The sequence below is a fragment of the Rhinolophus hipposideros genome, assembly GCF_964194185.1.
Source record: "Rhinolophus hipposideros genome assembly, chromosome: 8".
Classification (NCBI taxonomy): Eukaryota; Metazoa; Chordata; class Mammalia; order Chiroptera; family Rhinolophidae; genus Rhinolophus; species Rhinolophus hipposideros.
The window spans coordinates 89,420,787-89,446,302 of record NC_138054.1 but is presented as its reverse complement, the minus strand read 5'-3'; the positions used below and the strand labels follow the sequence as shown (position 1 = coordinate 89,446,302).

The following is a 25,516-nucleotide window of genomic DNA, read 5'->3' as shown; positions in this document are numbered from 1 at the left end:
CCCAACAAAATCTTTACAACATTATTGATTACGTTCCCCAAATTAATTTTCAAAAACCCTGAGGCCATCTGGTGGTTACCAACTGTTTCCTAATCCCTTCACCTTTCCCCTTATCCCCCCCATCCCCCCGCCCATCTAACAACTCTCGGTTTTTCCTTTTTGTCCCCCAAACTGTTTCTGATTAGTTGACAATTATCTTTTAATAAGCCAAATAAAGTAATAGCATACTCCACATGAAAAATTAATCACACTATGGTTCTAAGCGGGGGGGGGGGGGGGGTGAATTTAAAAAGTCTTAATTTTAGCAGAGGTGTATCTTTTTCTACAAGGAAGCACTGGGGAGCCTCGGCAGCCAACCAAAGAGCTGATTTCCAGCTGCCAAGGTAAAAATACAAATCCTTGGTTGCTAGGGCACGTCGCTAGGGAATGAAAATGGCAGTGTTGGTGGGCAGGCTGATTTCTTTCAAAGGGTGCCGAGAAGTTTATTACCACTGTCTTTGAGGAGTACCTCACCAAGACATGTGCAAATACTCCAAGGGTCTTCGAAGAGTTTTTATATTGGTGAAGAGTCCCTCAGAGTCCGTTGCCCAAACTGAAACTCTCAAGTAATCCTCACAAACTGTCAGTATTTACCGTCTAAATATCCACTTGCCCTAGTTGCTTTTCCACATGTTCTTATGGATAAGCCCCCAGGAGGGTCCCTCAGCTACTGGGCTGCTGACTGCTTATCACACAACTGATGTAGAACGACATCTTGGCACGACTTACTTTATTCTTATATCAAAGTAACTTTTTTCCTTTGTCATAAACCAGTGGATTAAAACAACTTCACTTAAGTCGTAAACAAGTGGATTTGAAATCATATTAAACCAACACACAACAAATGCTGAATTATATTGATTGATTTTCAAATGTTAAACCAACCCCTTTTTCTTGGGACATCTCATTTGATAATGATGTATTTTCCTTTTTATATACTGCTGGATTTGATTGCCACTGTTTCGCTAAGGATTTTTATCCATTTTAATCCCTGCGATACCCACCAGAGCCTAGAACACTGATTAGAATGGAGTAAAAGCTCAATAAACATGTTGAATAAATGAAAGAATGAATGAGAGGGATAGCTTCCTTTGTCTGGCCGGCAGAGAAAGGGGGCTTCCTAAGCAACAGCATGTTCCAAGGCACGGAGCATGAACTATCATTGTATCAGCCACTAACTAGCTGTGTGGCCTTGGGTAAATCTATCATACTTGTCCATAAAAAGGGAACGAAAACAACAGGGCTGCCAAACACTGAGTATCCAGCAAGATAATATACGTGAGAGACCTTGGAAAAACTCCAATCTGAAAGCAGTGTTACTATTAACAAGGGGGTGGGGAAGCCAGTTTTTGTGTCTAGCACAACCCTAGACAGACAGTCCTTGGGGAAAGAAGGCAGGAGGTTGGGTGCTGCCTTAGCATGAGAAGCCGGGGTTCCAGCCTCAGACACCTCTTTGAGAGAGCAGCCACGATGGAGGGCATCATCTCCTAGGGTTTAGAATTTTGCCCAGATGGAAGCAGCTCCCTTCTGGCTAACAGGGTTGCATTACTCTCTCCTCTTTTCTACCCTTGCCTCATAAATCTTCAGCTAAGGCCACTGACTTCCTAAGCAACTAAAGTAAGAGATTTGGGACATTTAGGAAGCATAAGAAACATTTTCTTTTTCTTCTTGCCTGCCTTCTTTCCTTCCTTCCTTCTTTTTTCCCATATATGGATCACTAGTATGGCTTTCCCCATTTTCTAGGCCTGGAACTAATGGCTTAAAGAGTACTCACTGTGTTTGTATTTTGGATGACTGCTCCTGGGAGTTGTTTTTAAAGAGTCCCAGCAATCAAATACCTCACTCCTGTGTATGCACACAATTCCCCTTCTACTTAAGCTCTCTCTGTGTTTACATACAGGATATCTAGCAGCTTAGTCTGGTCAAGGTACTGCTTTTAGTAGCTGTGGGTGATTGAAAACAAAGGGTTGGTATATTCTGCACCTGTTGCCTCTGGAGGGATATGCAAGTGGGGGTGACAAACTAAAGGGGTGAAGGGATGGCCTTTGAGAGCAGGTAGAAGATTTTTGCTACAAAGTAAATGAAAGAAATGAAGATTTGAAACCGCAGCAGCAGTAGAAGGAACACAGAGAAGGGGATGACTTTGGGAGAATTTCAGGAGATCCAACTGCCAGGTGAGTATAGGCTGCTGAGAGAGAGAGACAGAGAGAGAGAGCGAGGGAGCGAGAGAGCGAGAGCGAGAGCGAGAGCGAGAGCGAGAGAGAGAGAGAGAGAGAGAGAGAGAGAGAGAGAGAGGAAGTCCAAGGTAACAGGAAAGTTGCTTAGCGTTGGTGGCTGTGCAGATGGTGGTGTCATCATATACCAGGACAGGAAATAAAAAAGGCAGACAGATTTAGGGGAGGGGAAGAATGGAATGATGAGTTCAGTTAGGGACATTTATTCATTAATTCCTTGGGCATTACTAGCATCATAGGCATATACCTTGTCAGGAACAACCGTGAACAAAAGAAACAAGGTCCCTGGCCTCCTGAAACTTAACATTCCAGGGATGGAAGGACAACTTAAATCAGTCAACAAAGTAACTGCAGAAGCCTTTATGAGGAAATTAAATGGAATCATGTGTTAGAAATGCTGCAACGGTGGCCAGGGAAGGACTGCACGTTGAGACCTGGAGGTAAGAAGATGCCAGGCTGAGTTTGACAGTGACCCAAGGACACACACAAGTAGAAAAGCAGCTTGAATAGAGAAGCCTGGAGCTCAGAAGTCTGGGCTGGAGATGATCAGAAAAGATAGACAGAAAACGTATTGCAATGTATAATGCCATTTCTAGAAAAATCGAGACTACACAAAATGACACTAGGGGTACTCTGGAGGTTTAGGCTCTTTTGATCTTTTTTCCCTAAGTTGGGTGGCGAGTACACAGTTGTGAGATGTCCTGTAATTTATATACCTTTTTGCACGACCTAAGCATCACAAAATAAACTAACACTAGACCCAAAAAGGCGGGAAAGCCGGACCCCGGGTCTCCCCAGACGTCGCCAAGCCCAGTGTCTCTCCCTGTGAGCAGAGACCCGGCAGCTCCGGCCGGTTCGCATTCCCGTCGCGCGGGCCCAGGCCGCCCTCGCCTACCGCAGCCTCCGGACGGAACCCCGCCCCCGCCGCCCGCCGGCCAATTGGCGCGCGGATCCGGGCCCACACCCCCGCCGTGCACCGCCCCGGGCCCGCGCCGCCGCGTGACGTCACGGCCCGGCCCCCGCCACGTGACGGCCGCGCGGTGGTGTCCCGCGGGCCCAGCGCTCGCGCCGCAGAGGCCGGGGAGGCTCCGGCGGCCACGCCGCGGAGGGCGCGGGTCGAGGGGTCGGGTCGTGGGGGCGCGCGCTCATGGAGGCCGCGCGGGCGGACGCCTGAGGGCGGCGGGGCGAACCGAGCGGGTCACCTCACGCATCTTTCGAGCGGCCTCGCGCCGGCGGCACCCGGCACCCGGCACCCGGCGGCGGGCCGCGGAACCGGCGCGGCCATGGCGACGGGCACCCAGCAGAAGGAGAACACGCTGCTTCACCTCTTCGCCGGCGGGTGAGCGTCCCGGCCCGACCCCGCGGCCCTCTCGGCCCCCCGGCGGGGAACCGGCGCCCCGCAGGCCGAAGGGCCGGCTCCCGGAGGAGGAAGTCCCGGCGTCGGGGGTGAGGAGGCCCGGAGGCGCCGGCCTCTCCCGCTCCCGGGTCCGCACCCCCGGAGGGGCTTCCCCGGCGCCCGCTGCGCTGCGACGCCCAGCCCCCTCCCCGCGGCGTCTCCGCTTCTCCGCCCGTTAGACAGTTCGAGAGGCCGGTGTGACGAGTGTCAGTCCGCGGCCCTGCCGCCCTGGCCGCGCTGCCCTCGCTCCCCCGGGCCTGGGGAGCCTGGTGGGTGCTCGGCGTGGCCCGGGAGCGCCTCCGGGGAGGGGGCGCCGGGGCGAGTTCGGACGGTCGGGGGGGCCGCAGGTGTTGGACGACGGCGGAGGCCGGCCAGCGGCCGGTGGGAGAGCTGCGGGGGGCCCTCGGGAGAAAGTGAGGTCGGGAAGGCGCGTGGACATGCTGGTGTCCTCCGGGCGACGCGTCCAAGGTAAAAGGTTTTCTGTTCTGAGAGCGGCGTTCATTTGGTCATCCATCAGGCTGCTGATAGTTTTCCGTGGAGGCAACGCGTCGTTAGGGAGGTTGGGTGGTAGGGGGTCAGGCAGGGAGCTGACTTGTTTGTTTCTGTCTTCAGAAAATAGACGTTAAATGTTTTTGCGTATTAGTAAGTCCCCCCCCCCTTTTAATACAGCCGGTGACTTTGGGTCCTTTTGGAGGCTTGTAGAGATGTTTGGAGCCTTATCTGAGGACCTCCCAGGTCTGGCACAGGAGTTTTTAAGTGCGGGACATTATGCATCAGATAGAATTTATTCTGGATTGTCATCCTGACGAGTATTTTAGTTGCAGCTTGGACTGCTGCCTCCATACGTATGTTCCTTATTGCAAACCAATAATGGTTGAGAACTCATCTGTGGAAATAAGCATGGTGAAAATGTTCCTGAGCTCTTTGTACTTCTTATTTATAGATGCTCACCCAATTACTTTGGTTTTTCCAACCAAAAAAAAATCTTGATTTTTTTTGTAGATAAGAATATGTCATTCACCTCTTTCCTACCATTCCCTCTCATCGTGACACGTCATCTCCCCATTGAAATTTCAACTTTGAGAGTGGGGGGGGGGGGAGCAATTCCTAAATTATGACCAAATATTAATTTGTCATTCTGGGGAATTTTAAACAAGTTAGCCATATTTATTAAAGTCATTTCTCGAGCCAAGAAGGATCATTTTTTTTTTCTAATGATTTTATTCTTGGTGATTTTAATTTGTTTTTAGTGAGGTGGTCTTTTAAAAAATTGTTTGTATTCCAACCTGGGAGAGTTCCCGGTTCTGCAGCAGCCTCTGTGAGGCTTGCTGCATAATGGATTGCCTCGTCGTGATGAATCTCCCTACATGCCCTTCACTGTGCCCTCTGGCTGCTGATTCTCCACTGAAGCACCAGTCTCTTACCTTGTGATGGAGGAAAAGGCAGTAGCCCGTCCAGCTCCCCTGAACTGATTAAAATGTAGAGAGTTTATTAGAGCAGTGCCTGAAGCCCTTGTGTTTAGCAGAATTCAGTTCCTTCGTTAGCAGCACTACAGGATTACTTGCAGGTATTCCAGAAAGAAAATAAATCTTACAAAAGGATGCTTTCAGTAACTAACTGGATTTCGATTCCTTCCTACTAGCCTAAAATAGATCACTTCCGTGTCTTTTAGGAAGGAACATTAAAGGAGCTAAGTGTTGAATGGGTACATCACATAGTTAAAAGCAGCCGACCCAGTGGATGCAGTGGTCCCGCCTGGTCCAGCGGCTTACACACTGCTTTGCTCTGAGTAGCTAGTTTCCATGTTGTGAAGCTGGCCTCTTTCCAAAGGAGGAAGTTCACTTCCTTTGAAAAGAAGGCAGCCCCCACTTTTTAAAAGCCACATTTCTCCTGTTCTCCTGTTTATTGAGTAGCCTTTGGAAACTAACATCAAACAAGGTTAAAGCTATCACTAATTAATGATACAGAATAAATATTTTTATCAGGTATAACAGGCTTATGAATGGTTAAAAATTAATTTTAGAACGTGGAAATAAAAACTGCATCCAAAACAACTCATAGTCTTTAAAACTTAATTTAAAAACAAAATGTTTCTTGGGTGTTTTGCAAAGGTGAAAATACTCCTACATTAACCTGTAAATCATCCTTTTAATACAGTGTTGCCCTTTCAGAAAGAAAAGAGCTGGAGGACAAGTCAACACCTAGAAATAAGCACTTTAGAAACAGGTTCTATGCATGTACATATGTGTACCAAATGTAATTTCATCGTTAATTTTAAAATAGGCTCATATTTTAGAAATTGCTTTCTTCTGAGTAATATATTAAGTTTTAATGGCAGCGTGGGAGAGAGTTCTCTGCGTGTACCCTTAATCAATCCTTACTGTTCAGTGTTTGCAATGTGGAAGACAAACAGTTTCCAAGCCAACGACTGGAGTTCAGTGAGGATGTTGCAGTAATTTATGACAGGGCTACCGCTCTGATTGCATAATTTCTTGCTAATCTATCATTGCTATTTTTTTGCCAATATAAATAACTGGATGTCCCTATGTGTACATGTGTAGTTCTCTGATTATTTCCCTATGATAAACCATTAGATAGATGTACAGTTGCTGAGTCAAAACACATTTTTAATGCTTTTGATACCTTCCAGCACATTCATAAACAAACCATCTCTTAGGCTGGGTGACCTCTGCGTGAGCAGACTGCATTCATTTGATGTTGATTTTTAGTATCTCTAGGGATTTCGCTGTCATCTGCATTCTTCCCTCCTATCTCAAATTCTGGGTTGTATTGTCAAAACCAAAAATGTGCTCAAAAAAAATTTAATTGTTACTGCATAACAGAACCTATCATTCCTTTTGTACTGTTTAAACCATCTCGTTAAAAGAAACACACATCTTCTGAGTGGCCCTTCTGTGTCTAGGCCTTATGTCTGCTGAGAAAAAATCCCTTAAACGTTGCCTGTCAAATGATATGGGGACTCTGGTCGTCCATGTAATGTCAGTGGTGTCCTTCCCTTGCTGACCAAGCAGTAGCACAGCAGGCTGGCAATTCAGGAGATGTGGTCAGCACCTGAAAAAGACCAAGCTGTCATTATATTTAGAGGTTAATGGCTTAGATTATATGCTTTAGGTCTTATTTTTGTGGCATGATTTTTTCTTTGGTCATCAAATATACTTACATAGCCTTCAAAATATATTTTAATGGGAATATGGTATGTCGTTAAGGTTTTAAAAAATATAACCCAAGATACTTTAAAAATTCATTATCCCCCCTCCCCCAATTATGGACAGCTATCACCTTGTGTACTGTGCTTTGACCCTACAAGTTTAATCTGTGTCAGTTAATGGTTACTTTTGAAGTGTTAGGCACATGTTAATTAATATATTTGCTAGGGGGGTCAATGTAGAGAAGATGTAAGACTTATTTGAAATGCTTAAAGAAATTTCGATAAGACAAGTATGTGCATGTAATACTTTATGTAAGGCTTATATAAGTGTACTAAGAATATAAATTGACTTTGATTTCATCCAGTGTATTTCATATATGTGACACTTAAAAAAAACTGTCTGGTGTTTGGATGAAAGATTCCTGCTAGAATTTCAGCTTCCTGAGGATAGCAACCATGTCTGTTTTCTTCACTGGTACATCCCAAGTACGGCACCCCCCATGTTCCAGGTGCTTAATCTATACTTGTGTAATGATTAAGTGAATAAAAGGCATTGTGTGTCTTACCTGGGAGTATGAATTGATGTAGCTTGTTAAATTGCCCCAAAGTACAGAAGCAGTACTTTATTTGTGAATTAGGAACATGGTTCTATATTAAGATTTGCTGAAACTGTATTGGCATAAGGTAACATTATTTTGGATTTGTGTATTTGTGAAAGATACTGATTCTCTTCAGATTCAGAAAGTACTATAGAGTTTTTCATGCATTCCAGGTGCTATTTTAAATTTTCTTTCTTAATGAGATAGAATACAAGAAACAGCATCTATGCATAATTAAAGTCGTTTAAACCTTATGCCATGTATTCAAATAAAACATTCCAGAAAATTCTATATAAAGAGGCACTAGTGTTTTTCAAAGAATGACTGTAGAGGTTGCAGATGAAAAGGGGAAATTACCAAGAGCTCCAAAAATTGGGGTCACAGGGTGTTTGGAAGTATCATTTATTGGTAGAATCCGTATAATTATGTAAAAACTGTGATTCTGGAAGCCAGTTTACTATCAGTTCGGTAGCAACTACAAAAAAAGCATATTGGTCTTAGCTTTAACGCCTGAAATGTGTCAGTGTGCATATAGAAAAACAGATTCTTGTTGAAAACATCTAGTTTTATTTTTTTCCCCTTCTTCTGCCCCCATCCCCCACACTGGTTCAAGCCATTGTTTCTCAGACTAGTTGTATAGCCACAGCTCCCTGGCCCATGGTATTATGAGCCTTGTGCTTCCCCTAGCTGAGGCAGTCGGTCGCCAGTCGTTGGTCGTCCGCTCACAGCAGCTCACGGGCAGTTGTCGCCGGCTGCCGACCGCTCACGATGGCTGTTGGCCACTCACAGTAGCCCTTGGCAGCACACAGCAGTTCACGCCGACCTCTGGCAGCTTACGGCAGCCCAGCTCCAGAGAGAGTCGTTGTTCATGATCTTAGCTGTAGAGGGTGCAGCTCACTGGCCCAGGTGGGAATCGAACCATCAACCTGGGCGTTAGGAGCACAACGCTCCAACCACCTGAGCCACCAGGCCAGCCCCAAAAGCATCAGGGTTTTTTTTGTTTGTTTTTTAACCTTTATTGGGAAATATTGGGGAACAGTGTGTTTCTCCAGGGCTCATCAGCTCCAAGTCGTTGTCCTTCAATCTAGTTGTGGAGGGCGCAGCTCAGCTCCAAGTCCAGTCGCCGTTTTCAATCTTTAGTTGCAGGGGGCACGGCCCACCAGCCCATGTGGGAATTGAACCCACAACTTTGTTGTTAAGAGCTCACACTCTAATCAGTTGAGCCATCCGGCTGCCTCTCCAGAAGCTCAGTGGCAGCTCGATGTCTTCAATCTAGTTGTGGAGGGCGCAGCTCACTGGCCCCTGTGGGGATCGAACCGGCAGCCCTGTTCATAGCTTGCGGCTCTAATCAACGGAGCCATCCGGCCACCCCGAAAACTGCTTGTTACTTGAAACTCAGAGTTAAAAGGTAAAAATTGTGTACACAATTTAAAGTTTTTATGTCTCTGATCACGTCAAGATCCAGTGTATAGTGAAGTAGTAATAGTGTGGCTTTGCTATGAACTGGAGGAGAGGGGCCTAATCTACAGGGGAAAAATACCAAGCCAGGCCTATGTGGGTAAAAAGATAAACGGTTAAATATGTCTTCATGTAATAAACATAAGGCTTCAGTTCTGGGCCGGAAGACTGAGAGAAAGTAGAAAATGGGGGGAGGATACATTTTTATAGAAAAAGGAACAAGTAGTAACAAGGAAAAGGCTCAGAAGAATCCAGGTGATAGATTTTTTAGAAAATGAGGCAAATCTATTTCAGAGAGTATCTCTGGTGACTTCTTTGAGACACATAATTTGATTGCTACTCGTGGCCTTTCTGTTACTCTGTTCAAACCTTTTGGATGGTTTTGCTGAATGGAATATCCCAGAGAATTTTCTCTGGACTTTGGCATCAGTGACTAGAATGTATTACCTTAGGGGCGAATTAAATTAATATCCAGGGACTTTCTTCATGGCTGGCTCTTAGGAACCTGGCCTACTAGAAACACGAGTCCAAACTGCTTTTTGGAAGATTACTGATAATAGTAAAACCCTTTAGGTGCTTTCTTGAAAATCTTAGGTAAAAAAATTTTTTTGACTAGGCTTCTTTAGGAGGCTATCAGTTGTAAGTAAAAAAATTCAGTTCCAAGTGGCTTGATTTTTGGCACATACACCTGATTCTAGAGAGAGCTGAGGCTTTGGTGATGGCTTATCGAAATAGCTCAACCATGTGTGTCACTGTGGCCTCTAGAAAGACTCGCTGGATTCCAGGTTTAGCCCTGCATGCACACAAAATGGCCTCCAGCAGTTCCCAGTGTTTCTCCACCGTTGAACAAGTCCTGAGCTTTACTCTGATTGGACCAACTTGGGATGCCCATCTCTAAACCAGCCAGTGCTCCTTGGGCCAAATCCCATGCCCGTCGCTGAACCCTGTGGCAACGTGGATGGAACTCTGTTGATTAAGTGAGTTGGGGCTCAACCTAGAAATGGATTCCATCCCATCCAAACTAGAAGGCTTTAGAAATCTGGGATCTTCTGACAGGAAGAAGGGATGGTTACTGGGGAGACAACCAACCAGCAGTGCCCTCCACATTGGTTACTGCCTTCAATTGTGTCGTCCATTGTATTGACGTGAACAGTTTCCCCACTTGGGCCAGATGGTTATTTGCTTGGAGCCGTCCTGTGAATGGTAGGGTGTTAGCAGCATCCTGGCCTCTACCCCCTAGGTGCTAATGACCCCCCTCGCCCAATTTCAGTAATCAAAAATGTCTCTAGATACTGCCAGATGTCTCTGGGTTGGGGCAAAATTACCCCAGTTGAGAACCAAGCATCTAGAATTGTGATCTTCAAACTTTGATCACACAGCCCTATAATTAAAGTGTCTGCATATCCCCATGTATATTTATATTACCCTACTAATTTTATACATGTTAGAAAACAGATACACAAAATAGAAACTAAATGGTAGAGAGTATAAATAAAATTGTATTTCTTTCTGTACTGTTTTCTTCCCGTATGCCCAGGGATCATACCTCTTAGAGTTTGCCCCCCCACTTTGGAGAACAGTGGTCTAAAATATTGGTATCTAATCAGAATTCATCAGTCTCCTGGCTCTGTGATGTCCACGCTGTGTCACCATGGAACTGGATGTTGAATGAGACTTTTCCTGTTGTGTGAGCATTGGCTACTGGGGCCCTGCGCTGAACCCAGAGGAGCCTTCTCTGAGACACAGAAAGGAGGCCGTGTCTGCCCGACTGCCACTGACCATTCTGCCCAGACTATACGCAGAGCAGGAAGGCTATAGTTGTCAACATTGTGGCATGTGGAGTGTTGAGAGAGGCTTTTCCTGCTACTGTCTCCTTCCCTTTCCCCCGCCCCTGGTGGTCGGGGCTGTAGAGTGAGGGAGCTGGGGAGGCTGAGAGACAAGTAGCTTGCTCTGTAGACTTCCTGCTGCATTAGCCCATGCCAGTGGGATGAGAAGGCACTGGCATGGTGTGCTTGGGATGGACATGGGGGTGACTTCCTACTGAGTGCCAGTCTTGGTGCCTCATGGTGGGCATGGAAGGATACTGGTGGGTCCCCATGGCTTGTGTTAACGAGCATGAATCAGAGAAAGGAAAGGCACCTACTGCTGCTCGCAAGGTTCCCAGGCCAGTAAGACCGAAAGGAGATTGGGGGATGGACTACTGGTGGTTCCAAGACGAGGCTTCCCAGTTTGGGGGCTCTTGGTGAAGTGGTACACCACCTACACTGAAATCGTAACATTTGCTGTGGTCACCGAGCCATTACACAGCCAGGTGGACCCACAGCAATACCGAGACCACTTACATAAGACTGCTTCTCCGTGTCCTCATGCCCAGAGAACCCTAAAGAGCAGGAAAGGAAATGTCAAAAAGCAGACCATGTCCCCTCAAGCCACATGTCTAGCTGGCAATGGTTTTGGATCAGATTTGAGATTGAAGTTTTAGATGGGACTGAATTTCAAAACTTCAAACTTACCGGAAAGGCGTGGAATCTTTCTGTGATATCATAGGAAGCGGGGGGATTCAATAGAGCACAGCCGAGAAGGGCTGGCAGCCAGAGCGGATGCCCCTACCCTCTCTGAATTGAGACTAGAAAAGCTTGGTGAAGAAATTCCACAGGTTTGCGGTGGACAGGCCTTCGTCCGAGCTCGTTGACGCAGCCCAGCACCGAAGGTCTGTGTGTCGAATCATTGTGAATTGACAGGAACTCTTTTCTACAAAGAGAATAATTTGTTGTATTCCTAAGTGCTCTGGACCCAACATGATGAAATATTTTTCAAAAAATTTGGAAAGCCAATCTGGAGAAGTCAACATTTCACTTATTTTCTCAGACTGATGAATGTCTTGTTCGTGTTGGTTCATGAAGAAGGAAAAAGAAGTTGAGCTGAAAGATACTTTTTAAATCCTGCTATGAAATATTTTAAATTTCAGGAAGACCCTTCTTTGGGCGTTTTGGTTTCATATCAGAACTTGTTTTCTTCAGATTAAGAGTATTTTAGTAAATATGTATCCAACACAGCTTAATGATTTAAGATGTCCTTTGGAAATTTTTCATCAAGTGTTTTCCTAGTCGGTAAGGAGGGACTTACCTACTGAGTGGTGACTTCGTCGCATGGTTTACAGTTTGCAGTGTTTTCCCTTGTGTTAGCTGTTTCCTGTGATGCTGTCTTGTAGAAGAGGCACCTGAACCCTAGTGTGCCTTCCTTTGTCCCCGGGTAAGTGGTCGAGAAGGCCAGGCAGGGCCTGTTCACCACCACCACCCCCTGCTGCCAGGGCGCAGTGTGTGTGCCAGCTAAAACAGTGACTGTGGTGGTGAGTGTGACTTGCCATCCTCAAAGAGGGCGCCCACTTGCTGACAGGAGGACACGTGCCCTGTTTGTCAGGCAAACACACCGTCCCACAGGTCATCCTTTGATCAGTGGCATAGATTTGGGTGACGGTTGGTCAAAGTAAGGAGTGCAGCCGACTGGGGGACAAAGCAAAGGTGGCTGACCTGTGTCGTATTTGAACTTGTTAGCTTTCTAATGAAAGAATTTACCCAGAAGCTCTGTGTTTTCAGTGATACGGAGTCACGTTATTGAACATAAATGTAAATAGACTTCAGCTATTTCTTTATCTTACTCTGTAGCACATTAGTTTCCCAGTGTTTTAAAATATGATACGTTTAAGCATGTGGTTATCATAATAGAGAAGAGTGATTATTTTGTGTGAATAGCTACGCGTAATAGAGAAGAGTGATTATTTTGTGTGAATAGCTACGCGTTAGGAAGTTATTTTTTTAACCTCTTTTTTGAAGCACTCCCCTTTATGCCCCATTTCTGTAGATACGTTCTAGTGCGCAGAGCCACTTGTGCAGACAGAGCAGCATCCCGTTGGGCTCACAGTTTTTTCTTGATACAAAAGGACACATTAGAGTTTTAAAGACCTAGTTTAGTTGTCTAATCAATTTTCCATTTTGAGTTTGAATGAAAATAGTGTAAATTAGCAAATGAAACTATCTGTAATACTTTTCTTTCCATAATCCTCCCAGAGGGAACCTCAGTCCAGTGGGCCAAGCACAGGTTTTGGAGACAGTGGTTCTGGATTTGGCTTTCAGTTTACACACTTAAGTGACTGAGAAAGTGTATAGCCTCGTTGAGACCCAGATTTCCAACACCTCCATCTGAGGAGAATGGGAGCCCACTTAATATTCTGTGCACCGGCCCGTCCTTCATGCCTTCCTGTGTTACTTAGTCCCCAACAAAGATACTGGGGCTGAATCATCTTTCGTGAACCCACTGTTGTGTGCCAGTGCTGTACTCTCCCCACGTGCAAGATACACGAGCACGCAGCCCCTCTGGGGGCGTCCCCTATGATGGCAGGCACCAGGAATGCTGTTGTCAAACTTCTAGATTGCTTAAGAGACATTCTCCCTGAAATCTCGTTTTAATCATTTCTTCACTTAGCAAATACTGTTTGCGAGCTTGTGAGTCCCGATGCCGGGGATACAGAGATGAGTAAGACGGGTCCCGATCGTCCGTGTTTCCCAAAGAGTAGATAGAGCTTGTGTCGCTGGTGGTGTGGGGATGGCTTCACATGGTCTGTAGCGTTGTCAATGACCAACCTCGCGGTTTCATGGATATTAGTGTTTGATGAAAGATGGAAGTAGGTACTTTAGGATAAGTGAGTTATCTTGAAGAAGTACATTTAAAATTAGAACTTGGGTCATGCAGAGTTCGCTATGAACAAATTGTAAAGGGTGGTTAGGGGGACCCTGACCGGAGAGACGTGTGATGAATGCAAACGCAGAGGAGGAGTTGGTTGGTTCCGACTGAGGGAAACACAAGGACTTTGTCATGAAAAGTAAGCTCTAGTTGAACTTTCAATGAAGTCCAAATTACTTAGATTTTAATGAAAGTCTGTGTTGTAGTGAACATTGATTTTCAAATAGTAGCTTTACCTGAATAACTATTTTTGTTTGACTGTGAAAAGATGTTTTCTACAGTATTCACCCTAACAGGTTAGTGAAATTGGAAAGGACATGAATGTGTAACAGTAGGAAGTTGGTTAAAATATTACCCATCGATACAGAGGAATAGTATGCAGCCATTACAAATGATGATGTAGGTGTGTATATGTTGACATTCACAATATCTAGGTAAGGGAGGAAAAAAAAGTGACATTGAAAAGCCCTAAGGATGTGCTAACCCGTTCACAGAACTTACCTCTTCAGCTGCTGGGATTTCGACCATATATATATATATATATATATATATATATATATATATATATATATATATATATATATATTTTTTTTACCTCCCTGAATGTTCTAATCATGAAATGAACATAGGTACCTTTTTTCTCTTTAATAAAGAAAAATTGAATTTCACATTTTGTTCGTGTACAGAATGGTAGAGCTTTTCTGACCCTGTTGTGATTCCTTGCAGGTGTGGGGGAACAGTTGGTGCTATCGTCACTTGTCCACTAGAAGTCATTAAGACGAGGTTGCAGTCTTCAAGATTAGCTCTTCGGACACTCTATTATCCACAGGTCCATCTGGGGACCATTAGTGGAGCTGGAATGGTGAGACCAACGTCAGTGACGCCTGGACTCTTACAGGTTCTGAAGTAAGTTCAGTCCCCATTCTGGACTCCTGCCCCCCACTATCAATACAGAATGTTTATTAAGCCCATCAGACGGGATGTGCTGTTTGCACAGCCTTTGTCCAAACTTAAGAATTAGGTTTCTGTACCAATACCATTGAACTCTGACCTTGTTCCCTTGGCAGCTGGGCACCCAGTGTGCATGTGGTCACCATCCAGGGACAGTTAAAGTAAACCTAACAGAGCAAACCAAAAGCCCCTGTTTAAATTGTATCAAAGTCTTGCTCTTTCCCAAAATCTTTTGAGGGCTAGCCAGAAGCTGTGCGGTGGTAAAATGAAATTTAAAAATGTTTTAATTGCACTAGAGAAGGGATGTTTTAAGAGGAAGTAATAAAAGTCTAATATTTTAAGAGGAAGTAATAGCGAAACAAAATGTTTGAATTTTTTACTTTTTATTTGGAAATAATTTTACATTTATAGAAAAGTTGCAATATATATTTAATAAAGTGATTTTTTTATATTTTTGTTTCGTACCTAAGCCACCTGCCTAATTTATTTTTACTGCATTAAAAATGTCTCATTTGCTTACAAAGTAGCTAAATATTCATAAGTTGGTTTTGACTTATCAACCTCTATGCTTAAGGCAAAAGAAGAGCACTTCTTAATATCTGAACTTTAGCTCGGGGCCTTGTACTTTAAAAGAGATGTTCAGTAATTAAATAGTGGTTGAGTTTAACTACACATGATATTCAGATCTCTGAAACTTACCATTGGAAGACGGTGTGCTCAAGAAAGACATATCAGGAGCAGCTGGTTAGCTCAGCTGGTTAGAGCGCGATGCTCATAACACCAGGGTTGCTGGTTCGATCCCCACATGGGCTGTGTGAGCTCCACAACTAGATTGAAACAACTACTTGACTTGTAGCTGATGGGTCCTGGAAAACACACTTAAATAAAAGTTTAAAAAAAAAAAAGAAAGAAAGACATATCAACGTAGTTGTTTAATTGGGAAACGTTAGAAAAAGATGCAATAAATTGGAAATGTTCTGTCTGAATAACTACAACACGTAGCACTTTGGACAGAGTTCAGTGACATTTTAGATAAGGTAGAATGAGTTGGAAAGCACTTACTTTATTTTTAGGTACGTTTTGTTTGTAAAGCCTGCTTACTAATGACCCAGGCCTCCATGCCAAACGTGGATGAGAGCGCATCCAAGCCTGTGGAGCAAAACTGGATGTAAGACCAGCTGCTGAGGGCGAGGTCCCAAGCGAGAGAACCAAAAGCCCAGCCAGAGAACGGAGGCTGGTACCCAAGACCTCAGGAGAATCAGCTTTTTAAACTAAACACTGAGACGGGGAGCAGAGACACAGAAGGCAGCAGGTTAGGGATGGGCCCAGGAGAGAGAGACAGAGACAGGAGGTACACGCTGGTCTGGGGAAGGAGAGAGAGCCCCACATCCTCCCGAAGACTTGGCTGTGAAAACAGCCCCATCTTGGTTTGCCTTAACGCGTTCGGACACTCAGATATCTGACACCTTTCTTCTGAGGAACCTAAAGTGCTTTGGAATAGTGAAACATACAGGTAATTTGCCAGTTTACTAACATCCAAAATGAACTTCCTCTTACGTGCTTGCCCAATAACTTATGACTGGTGGGTTTATAGATTTACTGTAACCAGGACACCATTACCCAAAAGCTGTGGGTGTCAGTGGGGCCAAGCCCGTTACGGTAAATACAGTAAGTGGGGATGTTTCTCCAGTTCACATTTTTCAGGCTGCATGTTGTCTATCTCCAGTGTCTCTGTCTCTGGAACAATGTCCACACCATGCTGCCCACAAGACAGCCTGGTTCCACCGTGGACCCACAGTAGTCATTGGTTCATGCAGCCATAGCTTCAGAATAATGAGGCATCACTTACCCATGAGTACTTTTTTTAAAAAAATCACTTTTTCTGTTCACATCAAAATATAAATCATGGAATTTTAAGTAAAATTCTTGTTATAATGTTAGAAAAATGTTTGTAACATGGCATCTTTCACCTAAGAGCTGTTTTATTAAGCTTTATTTTCCTCAGCTAGATATCTATACGTTATTAAGAGTCTCAGCTGATATTTCGTAGCTTTCAATTTAAAAATGGCTTCTTTTATGCAGTAGTATTTCATTGAGTTCTCACAATAACCTGTGAGATTAGCACTCAGGCCGTAATACCCCTATTTTATAGATGAGGAAATGCAAATTAGAGGTTAAATGACTTATTCAAGGCCACTTTTAAATGTATATTCATTCACCTCTTTCAAAGAAAGATTTGAAAGCAGCTAAAAGTAAACAACCCCCGAGGCCCTAGCAGAGGCCACAGACTGCTTGTCCCCTCTGCTGAGTCTCCGACCTGACAGCCTCTTGTGGGAGGCTCTGGGCTCAGACCTCTGCTCTCTCCTCTGAGCCTCACACTGGACGTCAAAGCCTGTTTGACATCTGATCTTGGATGTGTAATGGGCACCCAAACAATAACTCCTGGGAAATTCTACTCCCCAAACCTGCTGCTTCCAGAGTCTTCTCTGTGTGGTTAAAACTAACTCCATCCTCCTGCTATGCACATCTAAAGTCCCCTCACTGTTGTACCTTATTCCTCACAACCCCACAGCAGATTCCATCAGCCCTACCTTCAAAATACACACAGAATTTGACCCCTTTTCACTACTTCCTCCACTGCTATCCTGATGGAAGCCACCACATCTCACCTGTATTATTGCATTAGCTTCCTGACTGGTCCGACATGAGACCTGGCTCCCCACTCCATCCTCAGCCTATTCTCAACAGTTTCCTCGCGCAGGTCCGTCTCCCTCGAGTAAAAGCCAAAGCTGTCCCTGCGGCCAGCCAGTCTCCTCTACACTACTGTCATCCCTCCATTACTTCTCTGATGGTTCCCCTCCCCATCCCTTCAGCTACACTGGCCTCCTTGCTGTCCCTTTAAAGGGCTGGGAACGTTGGCTCATTTTGCTTCAGGGCCATGGTACTGGATGTCTGCCCGGTGGCTCCCAGTTGTCACCTTTGCAGGGAGGCCTTGCAGTGACCAGGTATTTAAAACAGCCCTGCCCCCACGCCCCATCCTCCATCTTGCCTTATTTTAATTCACCATGCTTAACCTCCTTTTAACACACATTGTAGCTTACTTGTTTGTATTGCTTAGTTTCTCTCCCTGCCCCCACCAGAATGAAAGTTCCTTGGAGGCAGGGACTCTGATTGGTTTTGGTCACAGATGTCCCCAACCACCTAGAATGCTGCCTGTCACATACCGTATTCCCCCCAAAATAAGACCGGGTCTTATTAAGGTTTGCTCCAAAAGACGCATTAGGGCTTATGTTCAGGGGATGTCATCCTGAAAAATTCATGCTAGGGCTTATTTTCCGGTTAGGTCTTTTTTTCGGGAAAATACGGTAGCAGACATTCAGTACAAATTGAATGAATGAATGAATTTTGGCACATCAGTAAGATACTGTATGTAAAGAGCTCAACACTCATGCATACCCTGCCATGTAAATAATAGTGGCTGCTGTCATAATGTGCACTTCCTGTACTTTTTAAACATAAGATTTATAACTGTTTCTTGGTAGCCAAGGTGAAAAGGGGAATGCCATATTACATAATTCTCGTCTGAAGAAAGCACACTCACTCTTCAGGGGAAATGTATGTTTTTTCCTGTTAATAAGTTCTATAAGTAGTCTGTCACTCAGTATTTACATAAAGACAGTGCCAGCATAAGAAGCAGTGGCTTTTAGGGTGGTTTAATAGGAAATGACTCCTTTTCACTCTCCTACCACCCTGGTTGAAGCCACCCTTTTTTTCTCACCTGGATTATTGGACTGCTTTCTGATTCTCCCAGTAACCATCCCTAAGCAAGGGCAGTGATGATGGTTAAGCTCCTTATTATGAGTATTACTCTTTCAGGAAGAATAAAAGACTTAACAGGCAACAGGATTTGTTTACCGGAAGTTTATTTTTCACAGTGCAAATCAGCATTTGCTTGTGTCTCACATTAACCTGTTAGACAATTTTCTCCATTGCAGCACAATAACCTTTGTATTTTGAATATAGTTACTTAAAAAGAAAATAAGGCAAGATGGCAACACATTAAGACTCTCACTCACTGTTAAATTTGCCAAAGGGTAATAATATATGGATTTATTTCAGGTATCTGCTTTAAAAAGTCTTATAAACTTAATCTTTTTTTAATCAGATCTCTTCCTATTCTTTTTTTTTTTTTTTTTTTTTTTTTGGTTGTTGAGAGCCCACTGGCCCATGTGGGAATCGAACCGGCAGCCATTTGGAGTTAGGAGCATGGAGCTCTAACCGCCTGCGCCACCGGGCCGGCCCAGATCTCTTCCTATTCTTTACATTACTCAGATAATTTTTACTCAGGTACCTTTTTAATCTGAAAAATAATATATTAGTGGATCTAGTATCTGTCTTAGAAAAATAAAACTGATGTGTTCAGATGAGATCTTTGTTTTGATTATGATCTAAAACTCATGAAGAGAATGAAATACTCCAAATAAGACCATAGTTTCTTTCTGCATTGCTTTCCTAAATGAAATTTGTAAGACTGTGGGAAAATTAGTTTGGATCCTAGCTTTATTTTGAGGCTGAAGTGTACCATTTATAGCAGAAACTTGATTGTTCCAGAAAAGTTTTGTAAACATCCAGAAAGGTTAGAAGTTTGAATTATGTAACAGATTTGACTTTTTGCCCACTGTTAATATGCGTCACTGTGGAGACAGCCTTTCTGCAGTTCTTAAGAGGCCTGAGTCACTTGAGGACACGCGCGTTCCCTACTGCATTATAGATGAGTGGCTTCAGGCTTCCTGGAGCCAGAGAGTCCCTTAATTGTGTTTAAATGACTCCTGGGCTGGCTGCACAGTGTACATTAATAGGAACCACACTAAACTTTAAATGTTTTGAGTATACTGACCATTTGAAAATCTTTCACATACTGTAAGGTGCAGGTCATTTCAAGGTGTTATTTGAGAACAGTTTTTGTTCAGAGAGGTTGGCTTTTTAAAAGCTTGATCCTGTTTTAGGAAAGAGTAGAAGTAAAGTAATGTTGAAAACACTAAATTCTCATGCCTCTGTTAAGGGCCAAATGACTTGGTTTGGGCCACTGAAAATTCACTGAAACTCTGAACTTTATTCAGTGTGCTAGGTTTGCAAAAACCCAAGAATTGTCTTTATCCCCAACCGTTGTTTCTCTGACTGTGAGCTATAATCGTGAGTTGTGTTTTTACAACCTATGGCCTATAGCTTTTTTATTTAAAGAACTTTTTATTCTGAAATAATTTCAAACTTACAGAAAAGTTACAGGAATGGTACAAATAACTTGCTTATACTCTTTACCTCGAATTACATTTGCTTTTTCATTTCTACTCTATACACACACATTTTTTTCTGAACCATTTGAAAATAGGTTATCACATTATGCCTTTTTTTTGTTTGTTTTGTTTTGTTTTGTTTTGGTTGTTGAGAGCCCACTGGCCCATGTGGGAATCGAACCGGCAGCCTTCGGAGTTAGGAGCACGGAGCTCCAACCGCCTGCGCCACCCGGCCGGCCCCATTATGCCTTTTTTACCACTTGATTCTTCAGCATTTATTTCCTAAGAACAAGGATATTCTCTTAAAACCACAGTACAGCTTTCAAATGTAAGAAATTTAATACGGATATACTACTTTTTAACTAATCAACAGTCCACATTCCAGTTTTGCCAGTTATCTATTGTGATTGATTTAGCTCAAGAACTAAATTTTGTTTTAAACTCTGTTCCTGCCAATCTCTTCTGTTCTTTCTACCTTTTTCAGTGAGCCCTTGTTTCCTCCTTGCTTTTTTTCAAAAACAGTTTTATTAAACAACTTCACAATAGCATTAAAAAGAATACATAAAGAAAACACCTACACTGTCCTTGTAGTGAGGCGCCCTCCCTAGTGGTCTCATGTGGCGAACAAAGTACCTTTACTGTGACACTTAGGGGTGGCTAGAGGGCTTAGTCTGGACCACACAAACAAGAGTGTAGCTTGGGGTCACTTTAAAGGGCCTGGATTTATACCTGCTTGTAAGGAAAAGATTTGATGATTAGAAGATAAAACTAACATCTTCCTAATATTTTGAAGTAATTATATAAATGGAACTGAGGACTAGTTTACTATCTGTAATGGTTTTATTGATATACTATTCACAGACCATGAAATTTATCTTTTTAAAGTATATCGTTCAGTGGTTTTTAGTATATTCACAAGTTATGTGACCATCACCATATCTTAATTCTAGAACATTTTCATCATGCCAGAAAGAAATACGTACCCATTAGCAATCAGTCCCCATTTCCCCCTCCCCCAACCCCTGGCAACCACTAATCTATATAGGTGATGCTATTGTAAATAGAATTGCTTTTTTATTTCCATTTTCATATTGTTTATTGCTACCATGTAGACATACAGGGGTTTTTTTTGTATATTGATCTTGTATTGTGCAACCTTGCTGAACTTGTTTACCAGAGTGATTTTTTTAGTGGATTCCTTAGTATTTTTATATATATCATTTTGTCTGTGAACAAAGATAGTTTTACTTTTTCCTTTTCAATCTAGATACCTTTTTTTCCTTTTGTCTAATTGCTAGCCTACTGCTTTTTAGGAAAGCTCTTAAAATTATAAATATTCTTTATATTCAAGCAATTTAAATAGTTTATAAGCATCCAAAAATTTGGAAAGGAGAAGCTAAGATTCAGAATTTTATTTAGTTTGTACATTCAGAGAATCTAGGCCATGAAAATTACTGATCTGAGGAAGGAAAGGACAGGAAATAAAACTACAAATGGATAAAACTTTAGCATTTTCCAACATGCCAGGGTCCAAAACATCAACTTAGTTCTTAGGCACAAAAAATTTCAACTTGGTTTTGGAAACTTTTTCTCTATGAAAAAAGTGAAAGTTGATAGAAATAGAATTGGCAGGATTCACTTTACTATTCACTTTTTAGGAGTATCTTTTCTATAAAGTGAAAGATATCTTTACTTTCAATGTTATAATGAAGGTGAAACATTATATAACTCTTTTGAAAATTATGATTATTTGTGAGCTTGACCTACTTAGAATGCTGTCAGATTGGAGGTACTATTGACCAAGTGAAGAAAAACCCTCAGTAAGAAAAGGAGATTAAATCAGAGAGGATCCTAATTTAACAATGCAAATTCTCTTGGATACCATGAAAATTGAGCCATTACAAAGAATAAATTTAACCAACTTGAAGAATCATTATATTGGAGTGGGAAAATGCCTCTAAAAAATGTTCTATACAATCCTTTTAGGATTTTCTTAGTCACTTTTAATCAGAAACTATATGTAACAATTTTTTTTTAAACATGTTTACAAGGGTATGGAAAAGTTGGAACCCCTTGTGTTGCTAGTAGGAACTGAAATGGTGCAGTGTGGTGATAGTATGGTGAATTCTCAAAAAATTAAACAGAACTACCATATAATCCAGCAATTCCATTTCTGGGTATATACCCAAAAGAATTTAAAATAGGGACTTGAACAGATATTTGGACAGTCATGTTCATAGCAACATTATTCACAGTAGCCAAAAGGTGGAAGCAACCCAATTTGTGTATTGACAGATAAAGAGATAAACAAATGTGGTTCATCCATACAATGGAATATTACTCAACCTTATAAAGGAAGGACATTCTGACACAAACTACAGCAGGGATGAACCTTGAGGACATTATGCTCAGTGAAATAAGCCAGTCAGAAGAGTACAAATACTGTACGATTCCACTCATATAAGGTACCAAGAATAGTTAGATTCAAAGACAAAATAGAATGGTGGAAGGCAGGGGCCGAGGGAGGGGGATTGGAAAGTCAGTGCTTAATGGGTATGGTATTTCAGGTAGAGGAGATGGAAAAAGTTCTGGAAATGGATGGTGGTGATGGTTTCACAACATTGTGAATGTAAATACCACTGGACTATACACTTAAAAATGGTTAAAATAGTAAAATTTTATGTATGTATGTATGTGTTTTATGTATGTATACCACAATAAAAAAAATTAAAAAGAAAAATCAAGCGCAGTATTCTATTTGAACTTGAGATACAAGGTTTTGGCTTACATTCATCCAGCCCATGAAAATTACCAGGTTTTTCTATTCCTTATATCCCTGTTTAGGGCTCTCCTACCATAGAGAAAGATCTAGAAGGTGGGGTTATCATAAATAAGGAGTAAATCCAAAGGAGTCTGTGAACCTGTTTCTCAGTGAACCTTGTTATACAGAGAGCATTGTTCCCTGTGTCAGACCCTTTGCTGGTGTTGGTACTCCCTTACAGGATTTCCAGGGACAAACCCTGAACACCTTGCTCCCATGTGAACAAGACGGGGGGAAAACGTCGTGCAAACGTATCACACTGATGCTCTGAAGCATGTTTTCTCACTGTACTAATGAAACCATATTCTTCAGCCTCCTGATTCTGTGTTGTAATATAATCAGAGAAGGTCTGGGGTCTTGGAAACAATCTGTTCTTTATTCAAGGAGCTAATGTGAAGGCTGACACCTCACTTTGCATAGGCTTTGCTTAAGGATTTAAAAGATGCGTCTTTTCTTATTCAGGTCGATCTTGGAGAAGGAGGGACCAAAGTCACTTTTTAGAGGCTTGGGTCCAAATTTGGTTGGAGTCGCACCATCAAGGTAAGCATTGAACTTTCAGCTGGCTCCCTACATACGTATGTGATACGCTGAGTCCTTTCTCACCGAAGGGCAGTATGGCTGGATGGACAGTATCTTTTTCTGTGTAAGGTTTGCCTTAATACAGCTGACAAGTAGAAATAGTGTTAACTGTTGGAGTGTCTTTAGTGTGTATGAGGGAAAGAGATTCTAGTTATTTTATCAAGTTGAAAATGAATCTGCTCCCATCCCTGGCACCTCTCTAAGTAAGTGTAGTATATGGTCAGCATTGGATCCCCCCAGATTACACATATTCATTTTGGCAAGACAAGTGTGGGATATTTTAGAAATATTAAAAAATGTTAAAGTTACAGTGTATGTTGGTGCTCAAAGGATTGGCATTTACCCAGAATGAAGAATATAAATGGACTTTGTATGTATATTACCAAAATCTCATTTTCCTCCCTGATTTTGGACCCTTCCATCGTCACTGAATACTTCCTGGAGGGACAAGCAGGAACTCCTGGAGGTGCCTGCAGCAGGTTTTGGTTTTAGCGCAGATAAGGTCAAGCTTTTGATACCATATTAACTTCTTTCCTGGATGATTTTCCTGAATGTTTCAGAGGTTGCGTGGGGACCTCGGTGCTCCTGGTGCCGTCCCGATGTCTTTATCATGCCCTGTCTTTGTCCTGACAGGGCTGTGTACTTCGCGTGTTACTCCAAGGCCAAAGAGCAGTTCAATGGCATTTTTGTGCCCGACGGCAATGTCGTGCATATTTTCTCAGCTGGCTCTGCAGGTACGTTACCCCAGTGAGCCGAGGTGAGTTTCTCACCTTCCTAAAGCACGCTGTGCCAAATGGCTTTTTCCAGGAGTTAGAAAATAGCTCTCTGCTACCCTTGCATCTAAAATCATTTTTCTAACATATATGTTGGAACTGATAAAATATGAGTGTTTGAGTTGTTTGTAATGTGGTTCATGTTTCTTTGACCACTAAAGTTTTTCATTCTCCCTCAAAATGTACCTGTTCCGTGTATGCTACTTGTTAGTGTCATGCTTCTTTTAAAGGCATTTCAATGTGGATTTTGTGTGTGTGTGTCTTTTATTTCATTTAAGTTATTTTCTAAAACTCGAGCTACTTTTTTTGTGACTCCCCATGGTGTCAAGCGCACCCCGTGTCCAGTTGGCACTTCTGTCCTTAACCCGTGGATGCCACGATGAGGGTTTGGGGCCCTTAGGGGCCGGTGACAGATCAGACCTTTCCTGTTCTCTTGAGGGAGTCTTCCACTTGCTGTAGAAAAGTCATAACAGGATTTTCTTCACCCGGGAAATAGTCGGCAAAAAACATGGACTTGTAGATTGCTGAGAGAAGGCTATGTCTTTTTACGTATAAGTTTTGTGTGTCTGTTTAAATAGAAAGGTGTTTGAAAACTTTAATGGGCATCTTATGAAAAAGTTCCACCTTCTGCCAGCCTGTAGGGCGTAGCCACCAGTTCTGTCTGCCTCTCTTATTCCAAATAAAAGTACCAGTAAACCGTCTGAATAGTTACAGATACTAATTTCTGGACCCCAAATAGAAAATACTGTTAAGCAAAACTACTGAGTAGGGAGCTCTGAGGAAGAAGTGTGGTGTTAAAATAGGGCAGATGGATGGGGAGTTAACCATAAGCTAAAAGCTGTTCATCAGTTTGTAACTTTTGCAAAATTAACTTAGAAGAACCCTTGGTAAATAAAATGGCCCCGGAGGGAGTCTTTTAAACAGCTCTCTAGGCTCCTGGTATCTAACTAATCTGTTTGACTGTGGAGGGAACAAGGTATTAGAGAAGGGCCACTGGGTGTCAGGCTAATGCCTTGATACTGCTTGTTTGGGGTTGGTCTGGAATGGTTAGCAATATTAAGAGTGGGAAGACTGAATAAAATAATGGTACCTATCAGTAGATCAGTCTTAAAACTTCAATTTCCTGAAATTAGTCGGGCATTAAAATGTCTAAGTTTGGATTTAGGTAAATGGAGATTTAGTTCCTTCCTGTCTTAAGTTTGATATAAGGTAACCTTTTAAAACATTATTTCTGTGCCTGAAGCTTACAACGTTTTTCAAGTTTCATATTTACCGTAGGACTCACATTAACAGAAGTGTCAACAGCACCACCTAGCGGCTGAAAACACTAGTTAGGGCTCTAGAAAATTAAGAGATTTATTTTAGGTCAAACACACCAACAAAAATTACATTTTCAGGAACTATAGCTTCTGTCTGCAGTATAGACATGTAACTGCTTCGTACTCTCCATTTTTGTTATTAAA

At 42.7% G+C, this 25,516-nt stretch overlaps 1 protein-coding gene across 1 annotated transcript in view; it reads left to right on the top strand.

Annotated features, from left to right (window-relative positions):
• Positions 1-3,307: 3,307 nt before the first annotated feature.
• The window catches only part of SLC25A33 (solute carrier family 25 member 33), a 38,038-nt gene continuing 15,829 nt past the window's right edge, over positions 3,308-25,516 (top strand). Inside the window, exons 1-2 of the mRNA XM_081057464.1 lie at positions 3,308-3,612; positions 14,362-14,541. Of these exons, the coding sequence (XP_080913590.1) occupies positions 3,557-3,612; positions 14,362-14,541 (236 nt within the window). The 5' untranslated portion in view covers positions 3,308-3,556. The remainder of the gene's footprint in view (positions 3,613-14,361; positions 14,542-25,516) is intronic.